Raw genomic sequence first — 25,847 nt, 5'->3', positions numbered from 1 at the left:
TGACACACATCTGGAAAGAAAAGGACACAACTTTATATGTTACAGCATCAGCTTTTCATTAGTGATAGGGTTGAATTATATATGAGGATTTTGCTTGCTTGCTTATTTGAGACCTAATTTGATTTTATTTAATTTTTAATATAAGTAGCAACAATGATGTGAAAAATGTGGATTAGAAAACAATCTATGTTGCTTGGTTTTTTGAAAAATGTGAAATGTGTCACAATCTAATGTGCTATAAGCTACCTGTTCTCAAGTTTTATATGTGATGTTCCACAACTCTGTGGAAAGATAAAGAAGAGAGAGTTTGTCAAATGAGTGTAACTTGTCTGGTCAATGCCTGCCTTTCCTTTTTAAGGTCTTTATCCACCAAGAGCTAAACTTGTGATTCAGAGACATCTGTCATCTCTCAGTGACAATGAACAAGCTGACATCTTTGAGCGTGTTCAGGTAATAAACTGAATCTGTTACTGTTCATTCTCTAAAATAATTTCGCAAGATTAAACTGTCAAGAATCAAATGCATTGTATCTGTAACTTCTCTTTCTTTCCTCCACAACACCACTCTCCATTCTAAATTACTTTGCTATGCAACCATTCACAAATGTATACTCCTGTAATTATCGTTAAACTCAGATGAAATGAATTAATTTTGATGCCTTTTTTAGTAATAATTGAAATAAAAGCTGTTGTCATAAAAAATCCAACTTGGGCAGAATCACAGGTGTTGCATTTCTTTTAAAAATTTATCTTGCTTATTTCTCACTTCACAGAAAATGAAGCCTATTAGCGACCAGGAAGAAAATGAGCTTGTAATCTTACATCTCCGACAGCTGTGTGAAGCTAAACAGAAGACACATGTTCATATTGGAGAGGCACCAATGGTAACATCTTTGTTCTGTGGAGTTGTTTAGTTACACTGGAAGACAGCAATTGGCACTAAAAACTTTATACTCATAAAACTTCCACATGTTTATATCTTAGTATAACAGTTTTAGCATACTTAGCTGGATATAAATCCCACTGAAATAAATGAGACTGGCTTCTCATTTTTTACTGTCTTGTAAACCTTTGGATTCAGAAGCTGAAAGCAATTGGTAAAAACACAGGCAATATAAGAATCCTACTTCAAGTTAACAGTATCAAAGCATGGAAGCCAAACTTTAGCAGATATTAAGGCATTTTCCAGCACCAAACTAAAATTGGTACATTTTCTTAGAATATATGATAAAGATACAAATTGGACACACCCATACCCCCCTTTTTTATATTCCACAATGGTGGAATTACCACTGACAATATTATATGCTCCATCCTCTGAAACACTCTTGTTTGATAATAGCTCTTGGGCTGTACGCTGAATATTTTACTGATGTTACTGCAATAGAAACATGATGCTGCTGTTAATTGGTTTGTAATGCAGATTTGGCATCAGTGTGTACAATTTTCTCAACAGCAGAACTGAGAGAAGTGGATAAAATTCAGGGAATGCTATTAGTTTTAAATCAGTTAATCACAGTAGTTTTGTGGGTCTAAAATTTGGATTTATAGAAGCCAAAAGTCATTTGAGATCATAAGCTTTTGGGTTTGCTTTATTTTTGATATGTTTATTTAGTTACTGAATTCATTTCACTTTCTTGAAATGTATTGATTGTGATTACATAAAGTAGGCAGTATTCCAGCTATGGGCAAATTCTTGACAAGTCACAAATAAAAGAAAAAAATCCCTTGTTGCTCCCTTCTGTCTCCTCCCACTTCTGAGAGGACATTTTCAAAACTTTAAATCTGCCCTAATACAGTTTAAAGCAAATTTAACTTCCTCTGTCCTTCCACAGAGCAGAGGAAGTTTTAAATCTACAAATATTCTGAAGTGTCTGTCTTCTTAAGCCACTTTATGATCTGGGAAATGGACTGTGGAAGGGGTCTTAACAGCTGCTTTGGTTTGTTTCCAGAAATCACATGCACTGGAAATGAACCAAAACAGAGTGATCCTATTCACAGCAAAAAAGTAGAAGCCCTTGACAGGGACTCAGAAAGTTGTGGGTAGGAACACTCTGAGCGCATTCTGGTTTGCTCCAGCAATTACGTCTTGTGTTTGCTGAGAAAAGGAGTGAACCACCCCTGCAGTGGACCAAACAGGAATTAAACGCCTATCTAATCACAAACTTAGATACTTCTTACGTCAGCTCAGTCTCATAAGTCCCAATTGGATATACACTGTTACATGAATGAATGTGTTTCTGACATGTCTGTCATTTGCTTGTTTGCTAAAAGTAGCTATAGGTACAGTGGTACCTTGGTAGATGACGACCTCGCAAAACGACAAATCCACATGACAATGAGGTTTTGCAATCGCTATAGTGATTCGCAAAACAGTGATTCCAGTGGGTGATTTTCGCTGGATGATGTTTGGGTCCCTGCTTCGCAAACTGTTTCTCGCAAGATGACGATTTTAACACTGATCGGCGCTTCGCAAAATGGGTGGTTTTGGGACCTATGCTTCACAGGGCAGCCATTTTAACAGCTGATTGGAGCTTCGCAAAATGGCTTCCCTATGGGGAATCTTCGCAAAACGATGATGATTTTCCCCCATTGGAACACATTAAATGGGTTTCAATGCATTCTAATGGGGAAACGGTTTTCGCAAGATGATGTTTTCACTAAACAGAAATTTCTATGGAACGGATTATCATCGTCATGCGGGGCACCACTGTACTTCTAGTCTGTATCAGAACTGCAAAAGAGGCCCCTAAGTGTAAAACCTTTTGTGCTTTCTCCCCAGTAGAAGTTGCTTACAGTGTAAGAAAAAAATTTTTTTTGCAAGATTTTACTTGTTCTCTGTGTTTCTAACATTCCCTCCATCAAGGATGATGCACTGGATTTGACCTCAGCCGCTAAACTGTACCAGAATGAAGAGCTATATTTCACTAAACATTTTTAGTGCAGGAAAGGTAGCAAAATAACTTGGAACCATTCTTTACTTTTCTTTATTTCATACAAAACAAAACAATTATGTGTTTAAAAAGAGGGGAGTATAATTCTCTCTCTGTTTGTTCTTAGGATGCTCTTTATGTGAGCATAGGTTATATTGGCAATAGTATATTTTTGATATCTAGTCAGCTATTTATTATAATTCTAAACCTTGATTTCATTTTAGCTGAATGCCTCCAACAACACAATTCCAGAAAATGCAGCCAGTGGTGGGAGGTTCAAACTTGATATTTTGAAAAACAAAGCAAAGAAATCCTTGACCAGTTCTCTAGAAAACATCTTCTCAAGGGTAAGAATAATAGTTTAGTATCAAGATTTCATTGGGATATAATTGTGAATAACATTGTGATAACTCAATAGCTGCTTCCTTAGGAATCTGTGTCTATTTTGGTCATTACTTTTTTGTGTCTGTCTCACAAGATCAGTATTTTCTTCTTTGGGTCTTTGTGCATCGCATAGATGGGTCTAGTCCTACACTTGCACAGACAGCTTGTGGTATTCTCTATCGAAAGCTAAAGTGCAGTGATGGGAACCCTGCCCACCCAGCTGGATAGCATAAATATCCAGGATTCTGGCCTTGCTGTCAGTTCCTTCGTATCTATCATATCCACTCCATTGTCAGCAGTCTTTGATTGGTTCTCCTAGCTTCTTGCACTGTTAATCTCCTCTTCAGCCAATGTCTATTCTGATGGCAAACCTCTTGACAGCCCTGTACCTTCTCAATCTCAATCCTATCCTCCACAAAGTTGGTCTTAGGTCATCACTCCAACCCCAGCATTTGACTCCATTTCTTTAGTCATGAGTTGCATCTACCATCTCACCAACCCCTCTCAATCTCTGGCTAAGTAGGGGGATAGACAACTATTGTCTCTCTGTAACTTCCTATCATGTGTCAAGTTTCTATACTCTTTTTCATTTGCTTGTTTTTCACCCAGGCTCAGACACTCCCACTCTCTGTCTCTGGCTCCTTCCCTCAGTGTTGCTCCTCCTCTCCATGCTGAACTCTATCATTCGTCAAACACCAACAGAGACCATTGGTTATCCATCTTCCACAGGGTCCAAGCTAAGGCTCAACCTCCAGTTACTATCCCAGTCTTTATTCCTTTACTCCTGAGGACTGGAGGATCATCCAACCTCCTCCTCAGACTTAGCGTCTGAATCCCCAGTCACTCCTAGACTTAGACTCCTGCGTCTATCAGTATCCAAGATCTCTGAGCTTAGGCTCCTTGTTCCCTGAGGATCCAGGATCTCCAGGGTCAAGCAAGTCCTCCACTCCATCAGGCTTTGGAGCATTTCAACCTCTCCCTTGCTGAAGGACTCCTCTGTTGAGGCCAAAACACACCATTGGCAAGAAGATCTATGCCACTACAGCCCTCTTCTGGATGAGTGCTAACTACCAGGCATGTATGGGAGCTTATCAGCAATTTCTATAGGAGAAATAATGTTTTGCACCCATTCTTGACAAACTACCAGTTTACAACCTCTGTTTTTTACACCAAAGCACACCACATAGGTGCATAGCAGATCTTTACAGTTTGACATGTAGCTGACTGTGGAGCAATGAGAGACGGTAGACAGACTGAACCATGGGGAGACCTCATTTCACAGGTAACTGCTTAGCCCTCAGGTAATCTGCCAATTCTTCCAACAATGGGATAATCCCTTCATAGACTTGCTCACTTGTCTAAAAAATGCCTAGTGCCCCAAGTTCTGCAAACGAGAAGGTCACTTTGGGGAACGTTTTCTTGTGTACCTGGTGAGGACTATTCCTTGTGCATTTCCTCCTTCCCTCTCCTCACCAGATGAATAGCCAAGATGACAGATGAACTGCATCCTAGTGACCCCATAGTAACCGAATCCACCTTGGTTTCCCCAAATTCTCTGTCTTTTTCACCTCCACTGTAACAACTTTGATCAACTCCCGGACCTTTTCACACAGGCCTGCAGCTCTATGTGTCCTCCTCGGGTTCATACCTACGTTAAGCACCTCCACTTTCTTGTCAGAAGTCACACCAAATGGCACAAACACCCTTCAGATGATGCTCTTACTTCGCCAAATAATTATTTTTTTCTCTCATTCCTCACAGATCACTCCATACTCCTTTCCTTCGTAACCATAGCTTTCCTACCTGGCTCAACTGGGAACAATGTGGCTTTCATTCTATACAGTACAGCCATTCCAAAAACGGGCAGCCCGAAGAAAAAAATGTAACTTTTACACAGGGCTTCAGACTAGTACCAAAACTGGTACAGATTGCAGCAGATGGTCTTCTCTTCATCTGTGCCAAATGTTGGAGAGTAGGTGGGGGATGGGCGAGGGGGTTTTGAATTATGATTTTTTAAAAGTAAAACTGTTCCACCCATTCAGGAATAGGCAACCCTAATTGTTCTCAAATTTAAAATAGCTCATATATATTGAAAAGGCCAATCATGTTTATCTTGAAAGAGAATGATAGGCCTACTCACTTTTTAAATTTTGGAAAGAAGCTCAGCTATAGGGGCTGAAATATTGATCCTCAAAAAAGGCCTTTCAAAAGGGAGAAACAGTGGTTTCTTAGTTATCACACTGAGTATGTGTGGAACAGGCTCACCAGCAAGACCTTTTGCAACGTAGATACACTGTTGTAACTTCATGGGCAGGAAAGGGGAGATATTGTTAAAAAACAGGCCTGACAGTTGTGGGTGAGAAAGTCAGCTTCTGGGATTTTCCCTTGCTTGATTTCACTTTGTGAAAGATAGTGAGCAGAAGAGGGTATCATCTTGACTGACCATCTTGACTGCTGACATTGGCGTGGGATGAGGGGCTACAAGCTGACAAGACTGGGGGAACTTAGAAGAGAAGATACGGTTCTAGTGTCTCTGCATTAAGGCTCCACAATATAATAGAGTGTTCACAAGTAAATTCTGTTTTATTTAATCTAAAAATCAGTCAAACAAGAGTATAAGCTCTCACAATTGTGTTTGTCAGTAGCGATTTAGTTTCATTGCATTGAGGTAGCTCAAATGCTATACTCTATTGGAGAGTGGAAGTGAAGGACAAAGTTGGTTTTCATTTGACTGAATAAATTTAACCGTTACTCAACCTGAGAACTCATAAAAGCAATAAATGCCTCTTGTTTTCAAAACATGACAGACTCAGGGTTTTGGTAGTTTAAAAATATAGTGTGAACTGTGGAACCCTTGATAGTCCCTTGAAGCAAAACCTTGAGCTTCTTGAAAGACATTCCTTTCTTTCTCTTGTTGTTTTTTGTGAGCCAGTAAATACTCGTTCCACTTTCAGAAGTTCTGTTCCCCATTCCTTGGAAAATAGAATAGAAATGCCTAGTCATCTTCCAAGGTACTGACATTTCAGTCTGAAAACAAATACTGCTATTGTGGTTTTCAGGGGGTTACTGCATCTTATTTGTGTAATGAAACTCATTTCTGTAAAGAAAAACATTCTCAATAAAGTGTGTATTTTAAGACCATATTCAAGTACAGAGAAGGAGAAGGAGTACATTTGGCTCAGATCTAGCATTGTGTGCAAAATGGAGTGCACACAAATATCTGTAGTAAACTCTGTGGTTCACATCCTGTTGTGTCTTCTGCAAACACCTAGGCCTTTTGATCCAACAGAGGCTCCTAATGATAAAAGGAAGGCAATTTTTATAAGTCCCTCTTTCTGCTGTGTGTATCTGTGACACAAAGTTCTCAACTCCTGTAGGGGAAAGATTGCTCCTTCCCTCACCTCCTTTTTCCAGTAAACAGAGTAGCACTCTCAGGATCTAAGCCTTTATTGTTCTTAATGGGTCGTGGATGCAGTAGGACCTAGAAAAGAGAAGGAATGCAAATTGCACAAGATTGCAGTTTTCAGATTGGGCCAGTTTAAGACTGATATGGTAAAAGTTTCAAATTGGATATCTTTATATCTTTGATGGCCAATTTCCCTATTCTGGGGGAAATAGACATATCTTTTTTTGCACTCAGCTGCTGTATGTTGTATTTCAAGGTTGTATGTAGACTTTACATGGGCAGAAAACTGTTCAGAATGCACCAGAGATTGTGGCCTGTTTTTGCTTCTGAACATGAAGTATAGGGAATGGAAAAAGTTGTATTAATACATTGTGTATGTCTTTATTTTTTTATTTTCACTTTTTATTTAATGTCCTCTAGGGTGCTAACAGGATGCGTGGCCGTCTGGGAAGCATGGATAGTTTCGAAAAATGCAACAACTTCACTTCTGACAGGGTAGGTCGTGGGGCAGTATAAGAATATGTATCAGATTTGCAAAATATATGTCTACAATTTACTTTTATATATTTACATTCAGAACATATAAACATACTGTATTTCACCTTTGGCTGATGACGAGCTGTAAATATCATTTCCAGGCAACCTGGGAAATAAAGTCTATGTACATTTTAAGAGTTTGTGTCAACCTACTCTCTTAAAACGAAACGAAGACTAGCCCAAGTATTCATAGACAGTTGGATTAGTAATTTGGGAGCTGCACGTGGACTGGTAATGTGCCACCGTATTTGCAAGGCTGCTTTAAAATAAAAATTAGAGGAGAGAGCAGGCTGATTTTGCCTGTTCTTTTTTACTCAGAATTTTATAGGGAACATCTTACAGGAAAATAGCTTAGAAAAACTTTTTAAAAAGTACAGGTAGAGGAGCTTTTTGCCAGTTAGAATGAAAAGCAGTTAGGAGAAAATGAAGATACAAGGAAAAAAAAGTTTTTATTTATTCAGATTCACGTGTTGTCTCTAAAAGCAGTCACATTTCCACTCCATCGTGCTTTGCTGTCAGTTTGCTCATGTGAAAACAGTTTTTGCTGTACACTTCCCATTGATTTCCTGTTTTAAATGGCTTCTCGGCTACATTTACACTCAGAACTATTTTGCCCCTCCCAAGGGATGTGGACGTGGACCGGTGCTTGTGACTTTTAATTTTCCTGTTGCCGTTGTTCTTAATGTAGCTGTTTATTAATAGTGCCGTTTTCAAGGATACTGCCTTGACAGAACAGGAAACCCTAAACATGATATGGCAAGGAAATGAGTGAAGAAGCCAAATTTGATTGGAACCTAGGCCTCCCCCCCCCGCCCCACTTCCAGCCACATAAAAAGTTCTGTCTAATGGCAAGCAGATCATTTTAAGCACCGTTCAGTTTTGTTGCAGCGTTGTCCATGACACGGCATGGCGCTTCAGGGCAAAGGATGTTTGGCATAGTTCATAGTTCATTAGCATACAATAGGGTGGTTTCTCTTTTGTGAAGGAAGACCAGCTTCAGCTCTTTATTCCCTAAACATCGGGGTCACTCAGATTAGAGGTTTGTGGGGGCGCACACACACACAGAGGGTGCACCTCATTCCTGTCTGTGACTGACTGCTTTTAGGACTGCTCCTCTGGGGAGTCTCCTCCTCCGACCCCTCCTGCGTCTCCTGTCGCCTCCGTCTGGCAGCCATTCCCTGAAGAGGATTCCGATTCTCCCCAGTTCAGAAGGCGAGCACACACATTTAGCCATCCACCTTCCAGCTCAAAGAAGAGGATTACTTTCCAAGAGGGGAGATCCCAGAGCGCCAGGTCTCCTCTCCTGAAACAGAACTCTGTGGAGCACAGCAGGTGAGTTCTGAGCTTAGTAACATTCCTGTAATCAGCGCTGAGCTAGGGTTGTTGAGTTTTTTTCCGCTTTCCACATTTTCCTTGGAGGTGACATATAGCATAGGATGCAAAAATGAACATCAGAATAATTGCTGGGATTGTTCCCCACTCCCATTATTTTCCAAAGATTACTGTTTATCACATGCTGTACTGAAAAGTATGTCCAGTGACTTTAGTGAGACATTTTCTCATATACTTGAGAATTTGACGACAGTCTTAGCCTGCAGCCTCTCTAGACCTTTGGCCTATGAACATGTGCATTTCATTTCATTTTATTTGGCAATACTATTTTTGTATGATGGTAATATAAAATAATTTGAACAACTGGATGTTTATAAGTTAGAAAGAAGTTAAAACCTCTTGATATAAACTTTATCTGAATGTTGAAATTGGTACTTGGGGTTATTTTGCTCTGTGCAAACCTGGCTGGGATAAAGAAAAGCAACTAGATCTGTTAACTTGTGAAATGTGGCTTGCTTAAATCTTAAAAATGCATTTAGTGCTTTTATAAATTAAAGTACCATATTTTTATTTTTGGTTTCAGTGCGGGCTAAATCTGTTTTGATCTGATGTTGCTTTGTTGTAGAATAAATCCATTATTCACTCCAGTAGTTTATAGTGCAACCCAATGGCTCTATCCTGTTTTCATTAAACATTTATAACTATTTGTCTTAAGCAGCCAAAAAACCAAACAAACAAATCCCAAACACTTAAAAACTGTCAGTACCCTAAAACCCGGTCTAATTTACAAGGAGGCATTGGATAACAAAGATCTTAACACAAAACTAAGGGTAAATTGGCAGCGATACTATTCCAGCACCACACCCTTTCAGGATGGAAACAATTTAACTGACCTTGAATGAATTATTTAAAAGGCAGGCTTCAGGTATTGAAAGATTAGGCAGGAAGGATAACTCTGCTGCCTGGGTGCTATAGCCAAGTAGTATATGGGTATTCCCATGAGCTATATATGATGGGATGATGTTGAAACATTGTAGGATACAGGGAGGAGAATGTAAGAGCCATATATCTTTTGTTAATACAATCTCCAGGCATTTAGGCCTTTAAAGGTAGGGTTCACTGGAAAGGGTATTAAGTTGCACAGAATCTTGCAATTTCTGCAGAACAGCATGCAAAACAACAGGAAAGAGATAGATTAGAGTTGTATTTTTGTGAGAATCTGGGAAACTTACAGGTGTAGGAGGAAGACCTTTGTGGGGAGTCTTAAGAGGGTGAGGCTTGGAAAATTCCTAAGAAGGAAAAATTTGGGAAGTACTCATCACATCCCTAGTGTTCACCAATGCTGAATATTCATAAGCAGTGGTTCTTGTTAAAGGTTTGAGGTCCTGTACACATGTACCTGAGAGAAGTCCTGTTGAACTCATGTTGATTTACTTCTAAGTAGATGTGGATTGACTGCTCAAGTGTCCCTCTGTGTCTATAAACTAAAAAAATCTGTTGATTTGCAATAATGGTGCAGATCTAAACACAGACACCTAATGTATACATTACACAAAAGGAAAACAGACTACAGTGGTGCCCCGCATAGCAATGATAATCCGTTCGGAAAAATCATCGCTATATGGATTCGTCACTATGCGGGGCAAAAAAACCCATAGGAACGCATTAAAACACGTTTCCTATGGGGAAAAACTCACCTTTAAGCGAAAATCCTCCATCCGGCCGCCATTTTTCCTGCCCGGTAGCGAGGAAAGGGCGCGAAAACACTGCGGGCGGCCATTTTATTTGCCCGGCGGCCATTTAGGAACCGCCGATCAGCTGTTTAAAAAATATCGTTATGCGATAATCGGTAAGCGAAACGCTTACCGATCATCACAAAGTGATGCTTTGCCATCTAAAACATTGCAATGCAATCGCTTTTGCGATCGCAAAAATCTCATCGCTATGCAGATTAGTCGTTAAATGAATCGCTCGTTATGCGAGGCACCAGTGTATATGCAAAAGTTTATTGTACAAAAACCTTATGTCTTATGTGCAAATTTTAAAACTAAATTGTATTTCATGAGATTTGCAGGGAGAACCTCATGAGCACCATTGCAGTACAAATTCCAGGAGTTATAGTGAACTCATAAAACATGTGCAAAACAACTTTCTAGACAGTGTCTCTTTGATCCTGAGTCACTACTTATGTAAGTCAAGTTGAGGGGATTTGTGGAAAACAGTTACATGAGCTATGTCATTAACATCTCTAATACAGAGTTTTTCCTCTCTTATTTGCATAGTAGAAAGGCAAGATAATGTACTTTGCCAGTTTAATTTCTTTCTCTGTTGAAATGACTGATGTTGCAGCTCATTAAAAGCTGTCTGTTGTGAAACTGGTGATATCTTCAATCCCAGTAGCCTTTAGGGCCAAGCTTCTTCATGGAAAGCAGCACATTGCCTCCAGTCACAGCCTATACCTCCACTGGTCTCCCAACCCCAAGCAGGATTTACTTCTGTCCTGTGTTTTGGTGCACATCGGTATCTACACAAGGTTACAGGATTAGGTCCTTAGTCTTATAGGACTGGTATAGGTTCCTTCAAGGTTCAAGATGTTCCTACAATTTTGTGTTGTAGCCTCTTCTCAAACTCTTGGTACCAAATTATCCTTAGTATTAAGCCTTCTTGTTATCAGAGACATCTGTAGCCACTTCTATCCCCTTCCATGTCCCTAGTTAGCTTAAGGGAACAGAAGAGAACCCTTTGCCATCCAGATCTAGTTGTACTCCTCAAGACTATAGGACCAGTGGTCAAGGATGACGGGAACTGTAGTCCAATGATGTCTTGAAGGTCAGATTCCCCATCCATGATTTAGAGATATTTCTAGGTCAGAATTCTTTTTAAAATTCTATTTAAAAGGGGGGTAGGAGTGGAGAGACAGAATCAGGTTGTTGCTTGTCGGTAAAGTGGCCTTGGGTTTTGCACATAAACTAAGTGCCTTTTTGTTTTTGAGTTTTCAAATTGTAATCACACGTTGCAGTGAAAGAGGAAGCTTGAACAATAATTATGTTAGACTTGCTGACATCATTTGTTTGCCCATTTTTGGAGAGTAGCAGTCTTGCTTTGTCAGCATGTTTTCTAGTCAAAATAGCAGCTCCATCATAGCATGAACATACGTTGTGTTTTTTGGCAGGTGGAGGAATCAAAATTACCCACCTAGAAATATTTGGTAGCAAAGACTGAAAAGATAAGCCTCTTTTAAAGGTCCTGACATAATCATTATGTCATTTCTGTCTATTCTGAAACAATAAGAGCAATAATGATGTTGTTTCAGAATCCTTGTATAATCATGATATTACTTCTTTCTGTTATATGGCTGCTCCCACCAAGTGTTTAAAAGTTGGTTGAACCGTAGTCCAGTATCAGGTATAAAATGTTTTTCAACTCTTTTGGCATAAGCAGTTTTTGAAAACTATTAAATGTATAACCAAACAATATATTAGTTTTTGAAAGCTAGTAACCCCATAATATTTATTTCCCTGTAAGTATAGTATGCAAAACATCTTGCTGTCACATATGCTTGTTTTTTGTTTATTAAAATTTTTAATAAGATACAATGCACAAAGCCATAAAATAGTTATAAACCATCATACCCAATATAGTAAGCATATCACATGATACTACAGTGGACCCTCTACTTAAGGAATTAATCCGTATTGGAATGGTGGCTGCAAGTCGGAAAGTCTGTAAGTCGAATCTCCATTGACCTACAATGCATTGAAAACCAATTAATCCCATAACCAGTGGTTTTTATTCTATTTTTATTCCATTTTGGTTTTTTTCTGGTCTGTAAGTCGATTCTCTGGCTGCAAGTCGAATCTAAATTTTGCAGCCAGAGAAGTCTGTAACTCGAAAAGTCTGTAAGTCGAGCCGTCTGTAAGTCGAGGGTCCACTGTACTAGTTAACATAACACATCTTTCCATAAATCAGCATGAGTGGCTGGAAGGTTGCTAAGAGTTTTTCCTCTCTTATTTGCATAGTAGAAAGGCAAGATAATTATTGCAGTACTGAGTGAAAGGAAGCTAGGTTTTATAAAACAAAGTTAATCTGGGATTCTGGTACCTCACAGCTGCTTGTTTAGAGCAAGTTTATCTGTCTTACTTCACTGGGTGTTTTCTGTTTTTTTATTCTGTAGCACTTCTTTCCTTCCAAGTCAGGTCCCCTTTGGGGAGAAAGGTGGCATATAAATAATTTAAATGAATAATAAATGAATAAGGTATCTTTTGGCTTGTAGGGAGATACACTGGTAGTGGTGAGAAGGACTTTACATTGCAGAAGAAGAACAGCAAAATCCCCAAAATGAGTGATCTTATATGGTTAATGTTAGTGAAGCTGTTAAATAATTTTATCTAGTGAAAACTCTGTCTTGTAAAAACACCAAGTAAACAGTGTCTCCAAGTGGTTAGCTGTCATCCAGAACCTCTGTCTGATTGAAACACTAGATTCTTAAAGCAGGTAAAGGGATGCTATAAACAGACGTAGTAAGTATGCCATTGCTGCTGAAGGTAGTGTGCCTCTAAGCTTTCTCTTGCACTTTTATAACTTATAGCAGAAGTTAAACCCCATTTAGGTGTTATGCTTGAAACTGTGGAGAGCTAAATGGATGATAGGAACAGGGGCATGCATGTAAGGCCTTCCCCTAAAACCCAGTATCTTACTTTGTTTCACACCAAAACCTGCGAAAGAGTCTGTAAGTACATTCAAGTAAATGAATGCATAGTGCTCCTGTGTCTGGGAATCTTTTCAGGATCCATATGTTACCACCATCTGTTTAGCTTTCCATAGTTTCGGAATAACCCCTGAATAGGGTTCCACTTATATTGGAATATTATGATACCAAGGTATAATTATGTTACTTCTCCCCAGTTTTTGTGAAAGGAACAGATTTTGCAGAAGGAAAATTATAAGTAGATGCAGGGCTGATAATTTCAGCAGCAGCACAACGACTGAATAGTTTGGCCTGCAGAATACTGGTCATATGACTTCCTTATGTTCCCATATAGCATAGGGCTTGTGTCTCTTCTAAATGTAATAAAACCTGAAAATCTTAGGAAGAGGTCTGAAGTAGATAGCTTGGGTGCTGGAGAGGGGTTCATCTAGACTGGAGTCATGCTTGAGAGCCAGGAAGTTAAGCACACCTCACACTTGTTTGGTTGCTTTCAGATTTATTCCCATCATGTCAGTTTAATGCCCAATTTCCTGATGCAGCAACTCATAATGCAGGTACAGTGGGGTCTTGACTTGAGAACTTAATCCGTATTGGAAGGCAGTTCTCAAGTCAAAAAGTTCTCAAGTCAAATCTGCATTTCCCATAGGAATGCATTGAAAACCATTTAATCCGTATCTGCTCTTTTCCGTCCATAGAAACTAATGGGAAGCTGCTATTCCGCCTTCGACCACTAGAGGGGGATATTTTGTTTCTTTTTTCCCTTAGGTCAAGAAAGGTTCAGGGAAGGCAGGGAAAATACAGTCCAGGCAGTACAGTACCAGGCAGTCCGAAGACTGTCTCCCAATCCACTCTCTAAACGCTGGGAGGAGTGAGGAAGCAGACAGGCACCCTTTTCACTGCCCAACAGTTAACTGAAAGTTCACTTTTTGCACTTTCCCTGCCTCCCACGTGGGTTTTTTTCAGTTCTTAACTCAAATCTAAGTACTTAAGTCAAGTCAATATTTTCCTATGAGGGCGGTTCTTAAGTCAAAATGTTCTTAACTCAAGCCGTTCTTAAGTCAAGACCCCACTGTAGTTTGCACCCTTTTTAGATGATGATGATGTCAGTGTTACTTCAGGTTCCATGTGTAAGCAGTCTTTTTAATATGGTAAGTATAGATGAAAAACCTGGAAACTGTTTGAAAAATGTTGTACTGAAACTTACTTGCTACCCTTTCTCTTATTGCCTGCTGTCAGGCTGACACTTGCCCGACGCACTTACAGTGACAGTGACTCTTCTGTGCCGACCAGTCTCCCTTCTTCCTTCTCTGCCCCATCTTTCCTGAAAAGCTTTTACCAGAGCTCAGGAAAGCCAACTCCTCAGTCTGAAAACGAACACCCAAAGAGGTGAGAGCCTTGGTTTCTTGCCTGCTCTGCAATATTGCACTTCCCACGCAGCTGCCTTGCAGTAGGGCTTTTTTTCCCCCCACTCGCTCCTGTGTGAAATAGTTCAGGTATTTCACGAAGATCTCTGAACAGAGTATTGTGCAGAAATGCTTGTCAAAGTCGGCAGCAAAGAGATCTCGCTTCATTCCTGCACTGTTTGTGATTCAGATGCCAATATAATTATTTTTAAAAATCAACATTGCCAAACCTAATCTGTAAGAAATCATAAGGCTCTTTAAAGTTCCTTGTAGGTGTTTTATATGTTTTTTTGTTTAGTTTAATGTATGAGATTTCTGTCTTATGCTACTAGAGGACCTTTGTGAGTGTAACCACCAGGGCCTGTTCAGGACTTGGCCTGCATGAGGAAGTCCTTTATGTTCAGGTGTCTGTCTCTCCTGCTTAGCCCGCATCTTTAAAATGGAAGGACTGTAATTCCTCCTCATAGAATCTTTATTTGGTTGATTTGAGGAGATGATGGTTAGAGCATTTTGCACAGGTAAAATGCCATATTTGCAAAACCACTGCAGGTGAAGGCTGTAACTTTGAAAATTGTTAACCCAGTTTGAATTATTGCTGAGTTAACTTAGGTAAAATATTAGAGGGGTGGGCCTGGTTTAATCCAGGGCATTTATAAGAGTTGGCAATGTTGATAATTTTTTCGAGCCTTCTACTAATCAGTTTTTGTTTTTTACATTGTGCTGCTGGCAAGAAGAGTGTTAAATATGCCCAAGTGTGATTAACATTGGCATGCTTTTTTTAAAAAATGCTTTAAAATAATTAATATAATGTACACCATCTGTAACAAAGTTCCAGTATGCACTGTCAATGAGACTTGTTCAAAGGTGGAGCCTTATGTGAGTCTGGATTTGGGCATTTGTGTTTCTGAGACATTTCTTAGTGGTGTGATTCCAGAGTTGCAGCTATATTTGAATTCAAAGATATAACACTGAATTATGCATCCATCCTCTTCAATCCACCTTGGCAATGTGTACTGCCTGCAACTCTGATCAGGGAAATGGGTGCTATGCAAAGGCCAACTATGTATGTAGATTCCTCTTACATCCTCTAGGGCTGGTGGGAGAAAAGGGTTTTCCTACATCTTTTTTTTCCCTACAGCTAAGTAGACAGTTTCATCATGCATGCTGGAAGCATTTCTCCCACCTTCAGATTCTCAAAAGCAATATTGCAAATTTTACATGTAACCAAGACTATATTTGAGTGCCTTGGCAAATCTGGTTTCACTATCTTTATTGCTCATGCAATGCAGGGGCCAAACCCTGGTACTTCCTCAATGATCATATACTTCTGCCTTGCTTCTAGTATCTATGGTGTGTGTGTGTGTGTGTGTGTGTGTGTGTGTGTGTGTGTGTGTGTGTGTGTGTGTGTGTGTGTGTGTGTGTGTGTGTGTGTGTGTGTGTGTGTGTGTGTGTGTGTGTGTGCATGGATGTGCATGCGTGTGCACACACATGGGATAGGTGTCCTATAAATTGAGGTCTAAAATGTGCAATTCAGTGGCTGTGGACTCACAACTTTGGGGAATGTAGGATTCTGTGGGAAGTTCTGGTCTTCACCAGACTAGCGTGTGAGTATGTTGGAAACGCATTCATTCTGATTTTCTTAACATACTGCTGGCTACTGCAGAATTTACAGTAAAGAAGGGAAAAAAAATTTCAAAGCATCATTTCCACACTGTTACCTATGAATTTCAAAAGTGCCCCATGATATTCTGATTAGCAAGATAACTAGGTGTGGGATAGAACAACTGCCAGGTGGATACACATTTGGCTACAGAATCACCCTCAGAGAGCGATTATCAATGGCTTCTCAAACTGGGAAGAGGTAACAAGTGGCGTTACCACAAGGCTCAGTCTTGGATCATGTGCTTGGATTAATGACTTGAATGTGTATGTGTGTGCAGGGAATGCTGATCAGATTTGTAGATGACACAAATTTGGGTGATACAGCTAATACCCTGGAAGACCACTTATTGGCTGTGCAGGGAGACTCCCTGTCCCACCTCCTCACCAGAGTGGTTGGCTGCCTGAGGAGGTGGGGAAAGGCTGGCTGGGCTCCTGTCTGGATTGGAGGGCTGCTTCCAAAGAAGGGCCCCAGCAGCACGCAGAGTCCGATAAGTGGACCAGGCAGCCTGGAGGAGGGAGATGGAACTCAGCACCACCTGTGGTGCCATGCTGAGGGCTTCTTAGGAAGCATGAAGCTCCCTTCTCTAGTCCCCCCCCACACACTTGTGAAGGTGGTAGGTCCAAAAGAAAGGCCTCTCCTGATACCTGAACAGCTGAGCAGCCTCATAATGGGAGTCAGGGTCCGTGAGATAGCTTGGACACAAAATGCAGCAGCAGCAGTATTAATTGCTCTTTTCCAAAGGCAGTTTTGCATTTCAAAAAGAAATTTTTGCAAAATGAACAAATGGCTAAATATAAAAAAATTCACCCTTCTGAAAATATTGTGCCAAGTCTTACCATATGTAGAGGAGGGATGAGACTGACAACTAAGGTGTGTCTTTCTTCTTGTGAACCCGTCTTCATCCTACAGCTTAAAGATTTGCTGTGAGTTTGCATTAAGTCATGTCAGTTTTTTCTCTTAACCTATAAATCAAAATGTCAGCTTTCAGTTGTTTTTAAATTATTGGCATCTTATTTGATTTTCAAGTACAGATTACCAGTTCATCTTCAGCTAAGCAGCACATCATGAAAAGGTGATGGATGTGTTCATTAAATGTATTTACATTTTTTTTGAAAATTCCTACTTGCTCATAATACATCAAGGTTTGTTAAAATCTTTCAATACATCTAAAATTCTACAAACCCAGAATGATACCACTTGTGATGAAACCGTTACCAGTTTTACCTAGCAACAACAACAACAAGGTGATTGCAGGAGAAGAGCCTGTGAGAAATGAAGTGACGGGAATAAGAGAGAGTTAAATTGTATCTTGAGGAGGGAGGTTTTTTAGGAGTGAGCTAGATTGTAGAGGAAACAGAACAAAAACCATCATAAAGAAAAGGAAATACAAGAAAGCAAAATGGCTGTCCAACTAGGCCTTACAAATAGCAGAGAAGAGAAGGGAAACAAAATGCAAGGGAGATAGGGAAAGTTACAGAAAATTGAATGCAGACTTCTAAAGAATAGCAAGGAGAGACAAGAGGGCCTTCTTAAGTGGACAGTGCAAAGAAATAGAAGAAAACAATAGAAAGGGAAAAAAACAGAGATCTGTTCAAGAAAATTGGAGATGTTAAAGCAGGGGTCAGGGAACGTTTTTACCTTTACCCCCCCCCCCCAAATCATATATGCTGACATTACCCCCTTGATTTGAAAGGATGGAAATCATAGATGATTTGAATTCAAAATATTATTGAATCTACACAGGCTGTATACCGAACTAGTAGGATAGATCATCAGTATCAATGGCTGCCAGGCTATGTACTGAACTAGCAGAATGCACCAAATTTAATAAAGTTGTGCACTATGTTTGCTGGAACACATTGCACTCCAGCCATGGGGTGGAATAGGAAGCAGTGAGGTGTCCAACGTGCCTAGCAAGTTGCATTAAATTTTTGCTAACTCGCAGAGGATTTAATCATCATCAGTGGCTGCCAGAGTGGTGCTAGCAGTGACGTGATTGCTAGAAACAGCCAACACAGAGTTGGGGGGGCTTTTCCTGCCACTTTAATCACTCTGTCTGTGGGGTGCAAAAAGGAACAAACCAGGCTAAAGGTTATGTCACCCACCCTGGTGCCACAGCCCAGTATCAAAGAACCAGCACGCTATTTTTTTTATCATCATTAATGGAAAATTCAGCAGTGGCCAGAGGATTGGAAAAGATCAGTCTACATCCCAATCCCAAAGAAAGGAGGTGCCAAAGAATGCTCCAACTACCGTACAATTGCATAACAAGGTTATGTTCAAAATCCTCTAAGGTAGGCTTCAGCAGTATGTGGACCGAGAACTCCCAGAAGTACAAGCTGGATTTCGAAGGGGCAGAGGAACTAGAGACCAAATTGCTAACATGCACTGGATTATGGAGAAAGCCAGAGAGTTCCAGAAAAACATCTACTTCTTCTTCATTGACTATGCAAAAGCCTTTGACTTTGTGGACCACAGCAAACTATGGCAATTCCTTAAAGAAATGGGAGTGCCTGAAAACCTTATCCACCTCCTGAGAAATCTATATGTGGGACAGGAAGCAACAGTTAGAACTGGATATGGAACAACTGATTGGTTCAAAATTGGGAAAGGAGTACGACAAGGCTGTATATTGTCTCCCTGCTTATTTAACTTATATGCAGAATACATCATGTGAAAGGCTGGACTGGATGAATCCCAAACCGTTATTAACATTGCTGGAAGAAATATCAACAACCTCTGATATGCAGATGATACCATTCTGGTGGCAGAAAGTGAGGAGGAATTTAAAAAACCTCTTAATGAAGGGGAAAGAGGGGAGCGCAAAAAAATGGTCTGAAACTCAACATCAAAAAAACTAAGATTGTGGGCACCGATCCCATCACCTCCTGGCAAATAGAAGGGTAAAATATGGAGGCAGTGACAGATTTTACTTTCTTGGGCTCCATGATCACTGCAGATGGAGACAGCAGCCACGAAATTAAAAGACACCTGCTTCTTATGGGGGGAAAGTGATGACAGACCTAGACAGCATCTTAAAAAGAAGAGACATTACCTTGCTGACAAAAGTCTGCATAGTCAAAGCTATGGCTTTTTCCTGTAGTGATGTATGGAAGTGAGAGCTGGACCATAAAGAAGGCTGACCGCTGAAGAATTGGTGCTTTTGAATTGTGGTGCTGGAGGAGGCACTTGAGAGTTCCCTGGACTGCAAGGAGAACAAACCTAAAAATTTTGAAGGAAATCAACTCAAAATGTTTTATTACGGTCATTGACCAGCAAAATTAAGATACATTATTAAATTTGGGAACATAAAAGCAATCTAAAAACATTAAAAATGCTAAAACACCAAAGGACTAAAAACACTGGAAGGAGAGATCCTGAAGCTGAGGCTCCAATACTTTGGCCATCTCATGAGAAGAGAAGACTCCCTGAAAAAGACCCTGCTGTTGGGAAAATGTGAGGGCAAGAGGAGAAGGGGAGGACAGAGGACGAGATGGTTGGACAGTGTCATTGAAGCAACCAACATGACTTTGACCCAACTGTGGGAGGCAGTGGAAGACAGGAGGGCCTGGCGTGCTCTGGTCCATGGGGTCACGAAGAGTCAGACACGATGTAAGGACTAAACAACAAAGATCATGAGAGGATTACTTTGGTGCCTCGATTTACAAATGTCCTGACTTACGACCATTTCGAGTTACTACCATCTCCGGCAACATAATTTTGCTTTGACTTGTGACCAAAGCTTTGAGTTACAGAAAAAAAGGAGGGGAAAAGGCAGGGAATTGAAATTGCTAACCGTTAGTCAGTGAAGAGGTTGCTTCTTTGTAGCTCTTTTGCCCCAACGGTTAGAGAGTGTGCATCGGAGGAGGCTTCGGACTGCCTGGTGATGCTTTCTGCTTCTGAGTGTGTATATACACGGTTTTGCAGGGTGTATTTGGGCAAGGGGGTTATATTTCTGTGCTGTGATTTTGTGTGTGTGTGTTTTTGTGTGTTTACTTTTTCAGCCTCAGCGTGTTCTGCTGGGGCTTGCTATGTTGTTATTGTTTTTGATTATTATTTTTTGCCCCAGCACATTCTGATGGGGCTTGCTCTGTTTGTTGTTGTTTTTTTTGGTGTTTTTCCCCCCAGCCCCAACGTGTTCCGATGGGGCTTGCTCTGTTTGTTGGGTTTTGTGTGTTTTTTTCCGGCCCCAGCGTCTTCTGATAGAGCTTGCTCTGGTTTTTGTTGTTGTTGTTATCCCCCCCCGCCGGCCCTGACACGTTCTGATGAGACTTGTTTTTTTTTTTTTTTTTTTTTGCTTTTGGTGATTTTTTTTTTTTTTTTTTTTTTTTGGCCCCAACACATTCCGATGGGGCTTGCAGTGTGGTTTTTTTCCTTCTGATTTTTCCCCCTGGCTGGAATGGATTAATGGGTTTTCAATGCATTCATATGGGAAATGATGCTTTGACTTACGAACATTTCGAGTTATGACCATTATTCCAGAGCAGATTACGTTCGTAAGTCAAAACACCACTGTATCTGGGAGAGAGATATTGGATGTTTGAGAGCTAGCATGTAAAGCACTGTAACCTTAAGTTGAATTCTGTTTAGTTTCACCAGTTGTTATGTTATAATAAATATCTTTTTAAAAATGTTTCAGTCTTAAAACTGCTTGGGCTCATATTTAAAAGCTTATTTAAAAGTAAGGGCATTTTAAATGTGATTAGTCTGGGCGAAGGCCGGTGACACCACTGAATAATTATTTTTGGTAAAATCTAGAGTATGTCCAAAGAACTTGTCTGTGACCATAGCATGATGTACTGTAAAGCAAATGCTTGAATATTTACGAGTCTCAGGAATTCACAGCTGAGTGATTGTGGAGGTTCCAAGTAATAAGCTGTATACGTATGTGAACTGTTATTTTGCCAATTTAAACTGGGTGGCATTAGAAAACTCTTTGATCTACCTAGAACCTAATATTGTTGGTTGACTTTAAAGCTCAGATGCCAGTGATCAGAATAGGCAGCAGATCTAATAAAATGGGGATTATAATGCAGGTAGTTAAACATTGCAGTCGACAGCTGCTATTTGAGAAGATGCATTTTGCTCTGTTGAAGAGCAGGAAGAATGCCTCTTCTACGAACTCACATACTGTAGACATAATTCACAGGGAAAAAAGAAACATTGCATTTCTTCTCAACCAAACCTTTTATTATAGATTTAATTGATCAATTGAAATTTAGAGTTAATAGATTAAGATTTATTTAATCTGCTTAATAGTCTTCATTTCATTGGTGTTTCATACCTTTATATGTGGGGTCTCATAACCGTCAACTCCAGGTAGTATGCTTCTATACACAACCCTGAATTTCGTACTCGCTACCCAGCTTGTGAGCAAACATCCTAGTGCTATCTTCGAAGCAGTGCCCCGTTACCATCCGAAACCGTTGTTTCTAGGCTGGCGGCGAGGATGGCGGAAACACGAGGGGCACCTTCCCATGCTCTGTTTTTGCTGCCACCATGCCTAGCAGTTGATTCCTTCAGTCCTTAACAGTCTGAGTCTCAGTGATGGTTCATCTCACTTGTGAATTACGGAAAGCACATTGTGGCTTTTGGGATTAGTGACAACTGCATCTGAACTGAAAGTGAATTCTTCTCTTGAGCAACCTGCCATTTTGACAGGTTTCCTCCACATGGGAAGTGTTTTCCCCCAGCATCGAAATGTATTAAGTTAAGGCTTATAATTTTTTTCCTTGTCATTTTAGTAGGAATCACTTTCAGCTTCATATTGTAAAAATAGATGAGCTGGAGGTGTCTGTGATCTTGCTGTGCTTGTCCTTCAAAGCAGTACAAAGAAATGAGCAGTGTAGACATCAGGGTCAGTCAGTTGAAGGATTAAGACTGACAGGAACTTCCCTCAAGGAGAAAAGCTTTCATTTCTTCATTATTATGAATCATTTTAGTTAGGTAAAGTTGCTGAAATTTTTATCTGTTCTTCTCTGTTTACACTGTGGATTTGTTTGTGTGTGCATGTGCATGTGGGTTGGTTTTCCAGCTCAAGGACTGCAGGCTAAAGTGTGAGTTTCTTTTTTTGATTTTGTGTGTGTTTTTGCAAAGAAAAGAAGTTGAACTGAAAGCAGATCTGAAATACAGGGAATGCAAATTTTGTCACAGGGAGCAGCAAATAAAGAGCTACTGCTGGGTCACTGATAATTTGGAGATTATATTTCAGAAACAATGCAGAAATACTCTATGTGCAAAAGAAAGGAGATTTTTTTTGGAATAATAATCTTTTATGGATGCAACAACGAGCTAGTGTTTCATTTGTGGTGAAAGGGGACTTACCTCTTAGGAAAAACCCTGTTTAATATTTGGAGAAGCTGACTGCTAAGTTAATGAAAAACAAGGAAGGGACAAGAAAAAAGGTTCTGTAATTATAATGTAATTTTTGTACCAGATCCTTCTAAAACATCCTGTTACCCCCTTGAGGCTTTGCAAATGTAGAGAAATAGTTAAGCCATATCAGGTAACTGGGGGAAGTGAGAAGCTCATGGTGGCATCAGAGGTAAGTCAAGTATTTTGGTGATTATTCTTGGCTGGTGCACAATATATCAGCTGCTTAAAGGTAAAACATAAGACTTCCAAGGTTTTTCACTATATTTCTGATATGATAACTTGTGTGGAGCTTAATTTCAAATAAGAAAATATGGTGAAATGTTGGAAGGGTAATACTGAAGTTAAGTCTGTCAAGTGCCTTTTAAAATGAATGTTAATTTTTCATAATCAATTCACATGAGCAATCTGCAGTATTGTAGCTAAATTTAATTTTAGGATCTGAATTACTACATTCCCCCCCCCAAAAAAAAGGATTATGGTGTAACTGGTGTGTGTTGGACAGAAATACAGCAATTTACTATATGCAGGCAAATGTCAGTAGTGGTTCTGCTGCCCGTAATCCTTTTAGGATAAGTGGGTTGTGTTTGATTTGTCCTAGGAAAATTACTCTTATTAGCAGACATTTGAGTTTTAATTAATTGTAGAACAGTTTTAGAGATGGTTACTCAGCTATCTTTATTTGCTTTCTACCACATACTGGGCCTGGGGAAGGTAGTTTTCATAGCTTTCACTGATTTTAGTTTCGCTTTTGACAGCTTTTTAAAGGGAACTTCTCTAGTATAGCTCGATTGTGGTTCCGCTTATGGTTGCTGAAATTGACGGAAATGGCTTCAGAGTCTAGATTTTGTTCTATGCCTCTGTGGAGATGGGTCACCCTACATTATGCTCCAAAGCAATTTTGACTTTAATGGTGGTATAGTTGGTTGTTTCAAGAAGTATTTCATATATTGAGGATTCTTTACCTGTTCAAGTGGTGGAATGTGTGTCTATAGGTTTTTCAAAGGAGGTAAGTGTTCTGCTTCTTTTTGAAAAATGTTCTTTGTGTGAATGAAGCATAGAACTCGATGTATTTGAAACTGTAGCCCTGGAGTTTCAGATACTGTACTTTGTTTTTGATTTGTTGATTGAGTGTTTAAATAGAAGTTGCAAATTGTGTATAAGCCTGCTTGTTTGCAGTTTAATAACATTTAGGTAGGACTAATTTTGTACAAACAAAAGAAAATGGAGATCTGTTTTGATGAAATATTTATATAAAGGTTGCCTAGAAGATGCATTATTTGAGGAGGAGGGGGAGCTGTATCCCACATTTTGCAAGTAAAATATTAAGTTGCCAAATAATTGAACAAAATGCCCCCTGAATAACTTTGCTGTATTAATGGAATACATGTTGACAACGAGTCTAAAGTTTTGCATTTAGTTCCATGGTTCATGCCTATATGTAATTCCCCCAATGTACACTTTTTACAAGTTGTTGTTTCTTTCTTTGTACTTTTCTTTTTGAGTTTATTTAGTAGATTGTTCACTTGATTATTTAGTTAGGTAGTTATTTGATTTATATACAGCCCATCTAGTCAGAGGCCACTCTGGACAGCCCCTGCACTACACCCTAGTTTATTTATTTGTCTATACATTGGTTTCCTGTAATTCATATTAAGATACAGTGGTGCCCCGCTAGACGCTTATCCCGCATGACGATGAAATCGCTTGATGATGACTTTTTGCGATCGCTATAGCGATCGCAAAACGATGTTTCCTATGGGGGATTTTCGTTTAATGATGATTAGGTCCGTGCTTTGCGAACCGATTATTTGCAAGTCGACGATTTAAAACAGCTAATCAGCAGTTCACAAGATGGCTCCCCGCTGTTTTCCGGACCGATTTTCACAAGACAACGATCACAAAATGGCCGCCCTGTGGAGGATCTTCACAGAATGATCAGGTATTTCCCCCATTGGAACGCATTAACTGGTTTTCAGTGCATTCAAATGGTTGTGGTTTTTTTTTTTGCATGATGACGATTTTGCTGTACAGCGATTTTAACGGAACAGATTATTGTCGTCATGTGGGGCACCACTGTACAGTGAATTAATGGGCAAAATTCTAATGTCATTTTATGTAGTTATGTTGTGGTTGATGAGTTAAATAATAAGATTTTGAGCACCATTAATTAATTTGTATGAAGATGAATATGATGATTCCTGTTAATATTGCATAGTGAATCATTCTGTTCATGTTCATTGATTCTTTGGGAAGGAGGTAGTGGCTTATAATAGAAATGTGGAACACTCCATTTTTTGTTTTGTTTTTATTGCTAGCAGAAAATATTGGATTGCTCTAAACTGACTTTAATTTATTGATACAAAAAGTCCAGTTCTTGGGGCAAGGACTCATGAAGAAGATGTGGTGAGCAAGGGTATCATGTTTGGGCTGATAGGGGCAGTTTCAAAGGACTAGGGACAAAGCCAGGATGGAATCGGGTATTATTTATTTATTTATTTATTTATTTACAATATTTTTTAGCCGCACCATTGCCAGTGCAATGGGTGAAGCCTAGTGACGTTTAGAACAGATCTGATCAAGAGCAAAATTTTGTGAAATCTTTGAGCTGTCCATTGTATTGGCTGTTTTGAATACGATGTTACTCATCTGCCAGAACTTGTTTTTTTATACAGTCAAAATAAAAATAAAAATTTGGTAGGAATAGATGACAGCTCTACCCTATAAGCATAGGCTCCAATAGAAAAATGTATATGTGAGCAAAGAGTCCTTCTGCATTAATAAGGATTCTCATTTATAACTGTATTTCACAATAGCTGTTCTGCTGGCACTTGTGTCCGTGTCAGAACTTCCAGACGTATAGTCTCTTTTCCCCCTCCCTTTGGTTCTTGGTACTCTTGCTATCTGTGGGGCTGTGACGTGGATATGGGCATGGCTGTGAACTGGGATTGTCCTTTGGCCCATGGGTGTTATGTAGAAACAAAACTGTGTGTATAGCAAAACAGCGTATTGTAGGAACATTATGCTTGCTGTCCTAATATTGGTCAAAGAGACCATTCCAAAGCTAAGCATTTAACCCTTATTTCCTGATCAGGATCATACAGCAGCTG

General features: G+C 39.7%; 1 protein-coding gene across 4 annotated transcripts in view; it reads left to right on the top strand.

The window, feature by feature from the left end:
- The window catches only part of TBC1D4 (TBC1 domain family member 4), a 109,161-nt gene that overhangs the window by 56,230 nt on the left and 27,084 nt on the right, over positions 1 to 25,847 (top strand). Inside the window, exons 6-11 of one of the 4 annotated variants that reach the window (XM_072994723.2) lie at positions 359 to 450; positions 773 to 883; positions 3,157 to 3,279; positions 7,143 to 7,217; positions 8,365 to 8,591; positions 14,536 to 14,685. In XM_072994723.2, the coding sequence (XP_072850824.2) occupies positions 359 to 450; positions 773 to 883; positions 3,157 to 3,279; positions 7,143 to 7,217; positions 8,365 to 8,591; positions 14,536 to 14,685 (778 nt within the window). Of the gene's footprint in view, positions 1 to 358; positions 451 to 772; positions 884 to 3,156; positions 3,280 to 7,142; positions 7,218 to 8,364; positions 8,592 to 14,535; positions 14,686 to 23,167; positions 24,680 to 25,847 lie in introns of those variants that run through there. The other 3 variants (XM_072994724.2, XM_020783498.3, XM_020783500.3) reach the window with 3 other exon arrangements.

The sequence above is a fragment of the Pogona vitticeps genome, chromosome 3 (assembly GCF_051106095.1).
Source record: "Pogona vitticeps strain Pit_001003342236 chromosome 3, PviZW2.1, whole genome shotgun sequence".
Taxonomy (NCBI): domain Eukaryota; kingdom Metazoa; phylum Chordata; class Lepidosauria; order Squamata; family Agamidae; genus Pogona; species Pogona vitticeps.
Note: the sequence above shows the minus strand (reverse complement) of the source record. Positions and strands in the feature narration are given on the sequence as shown.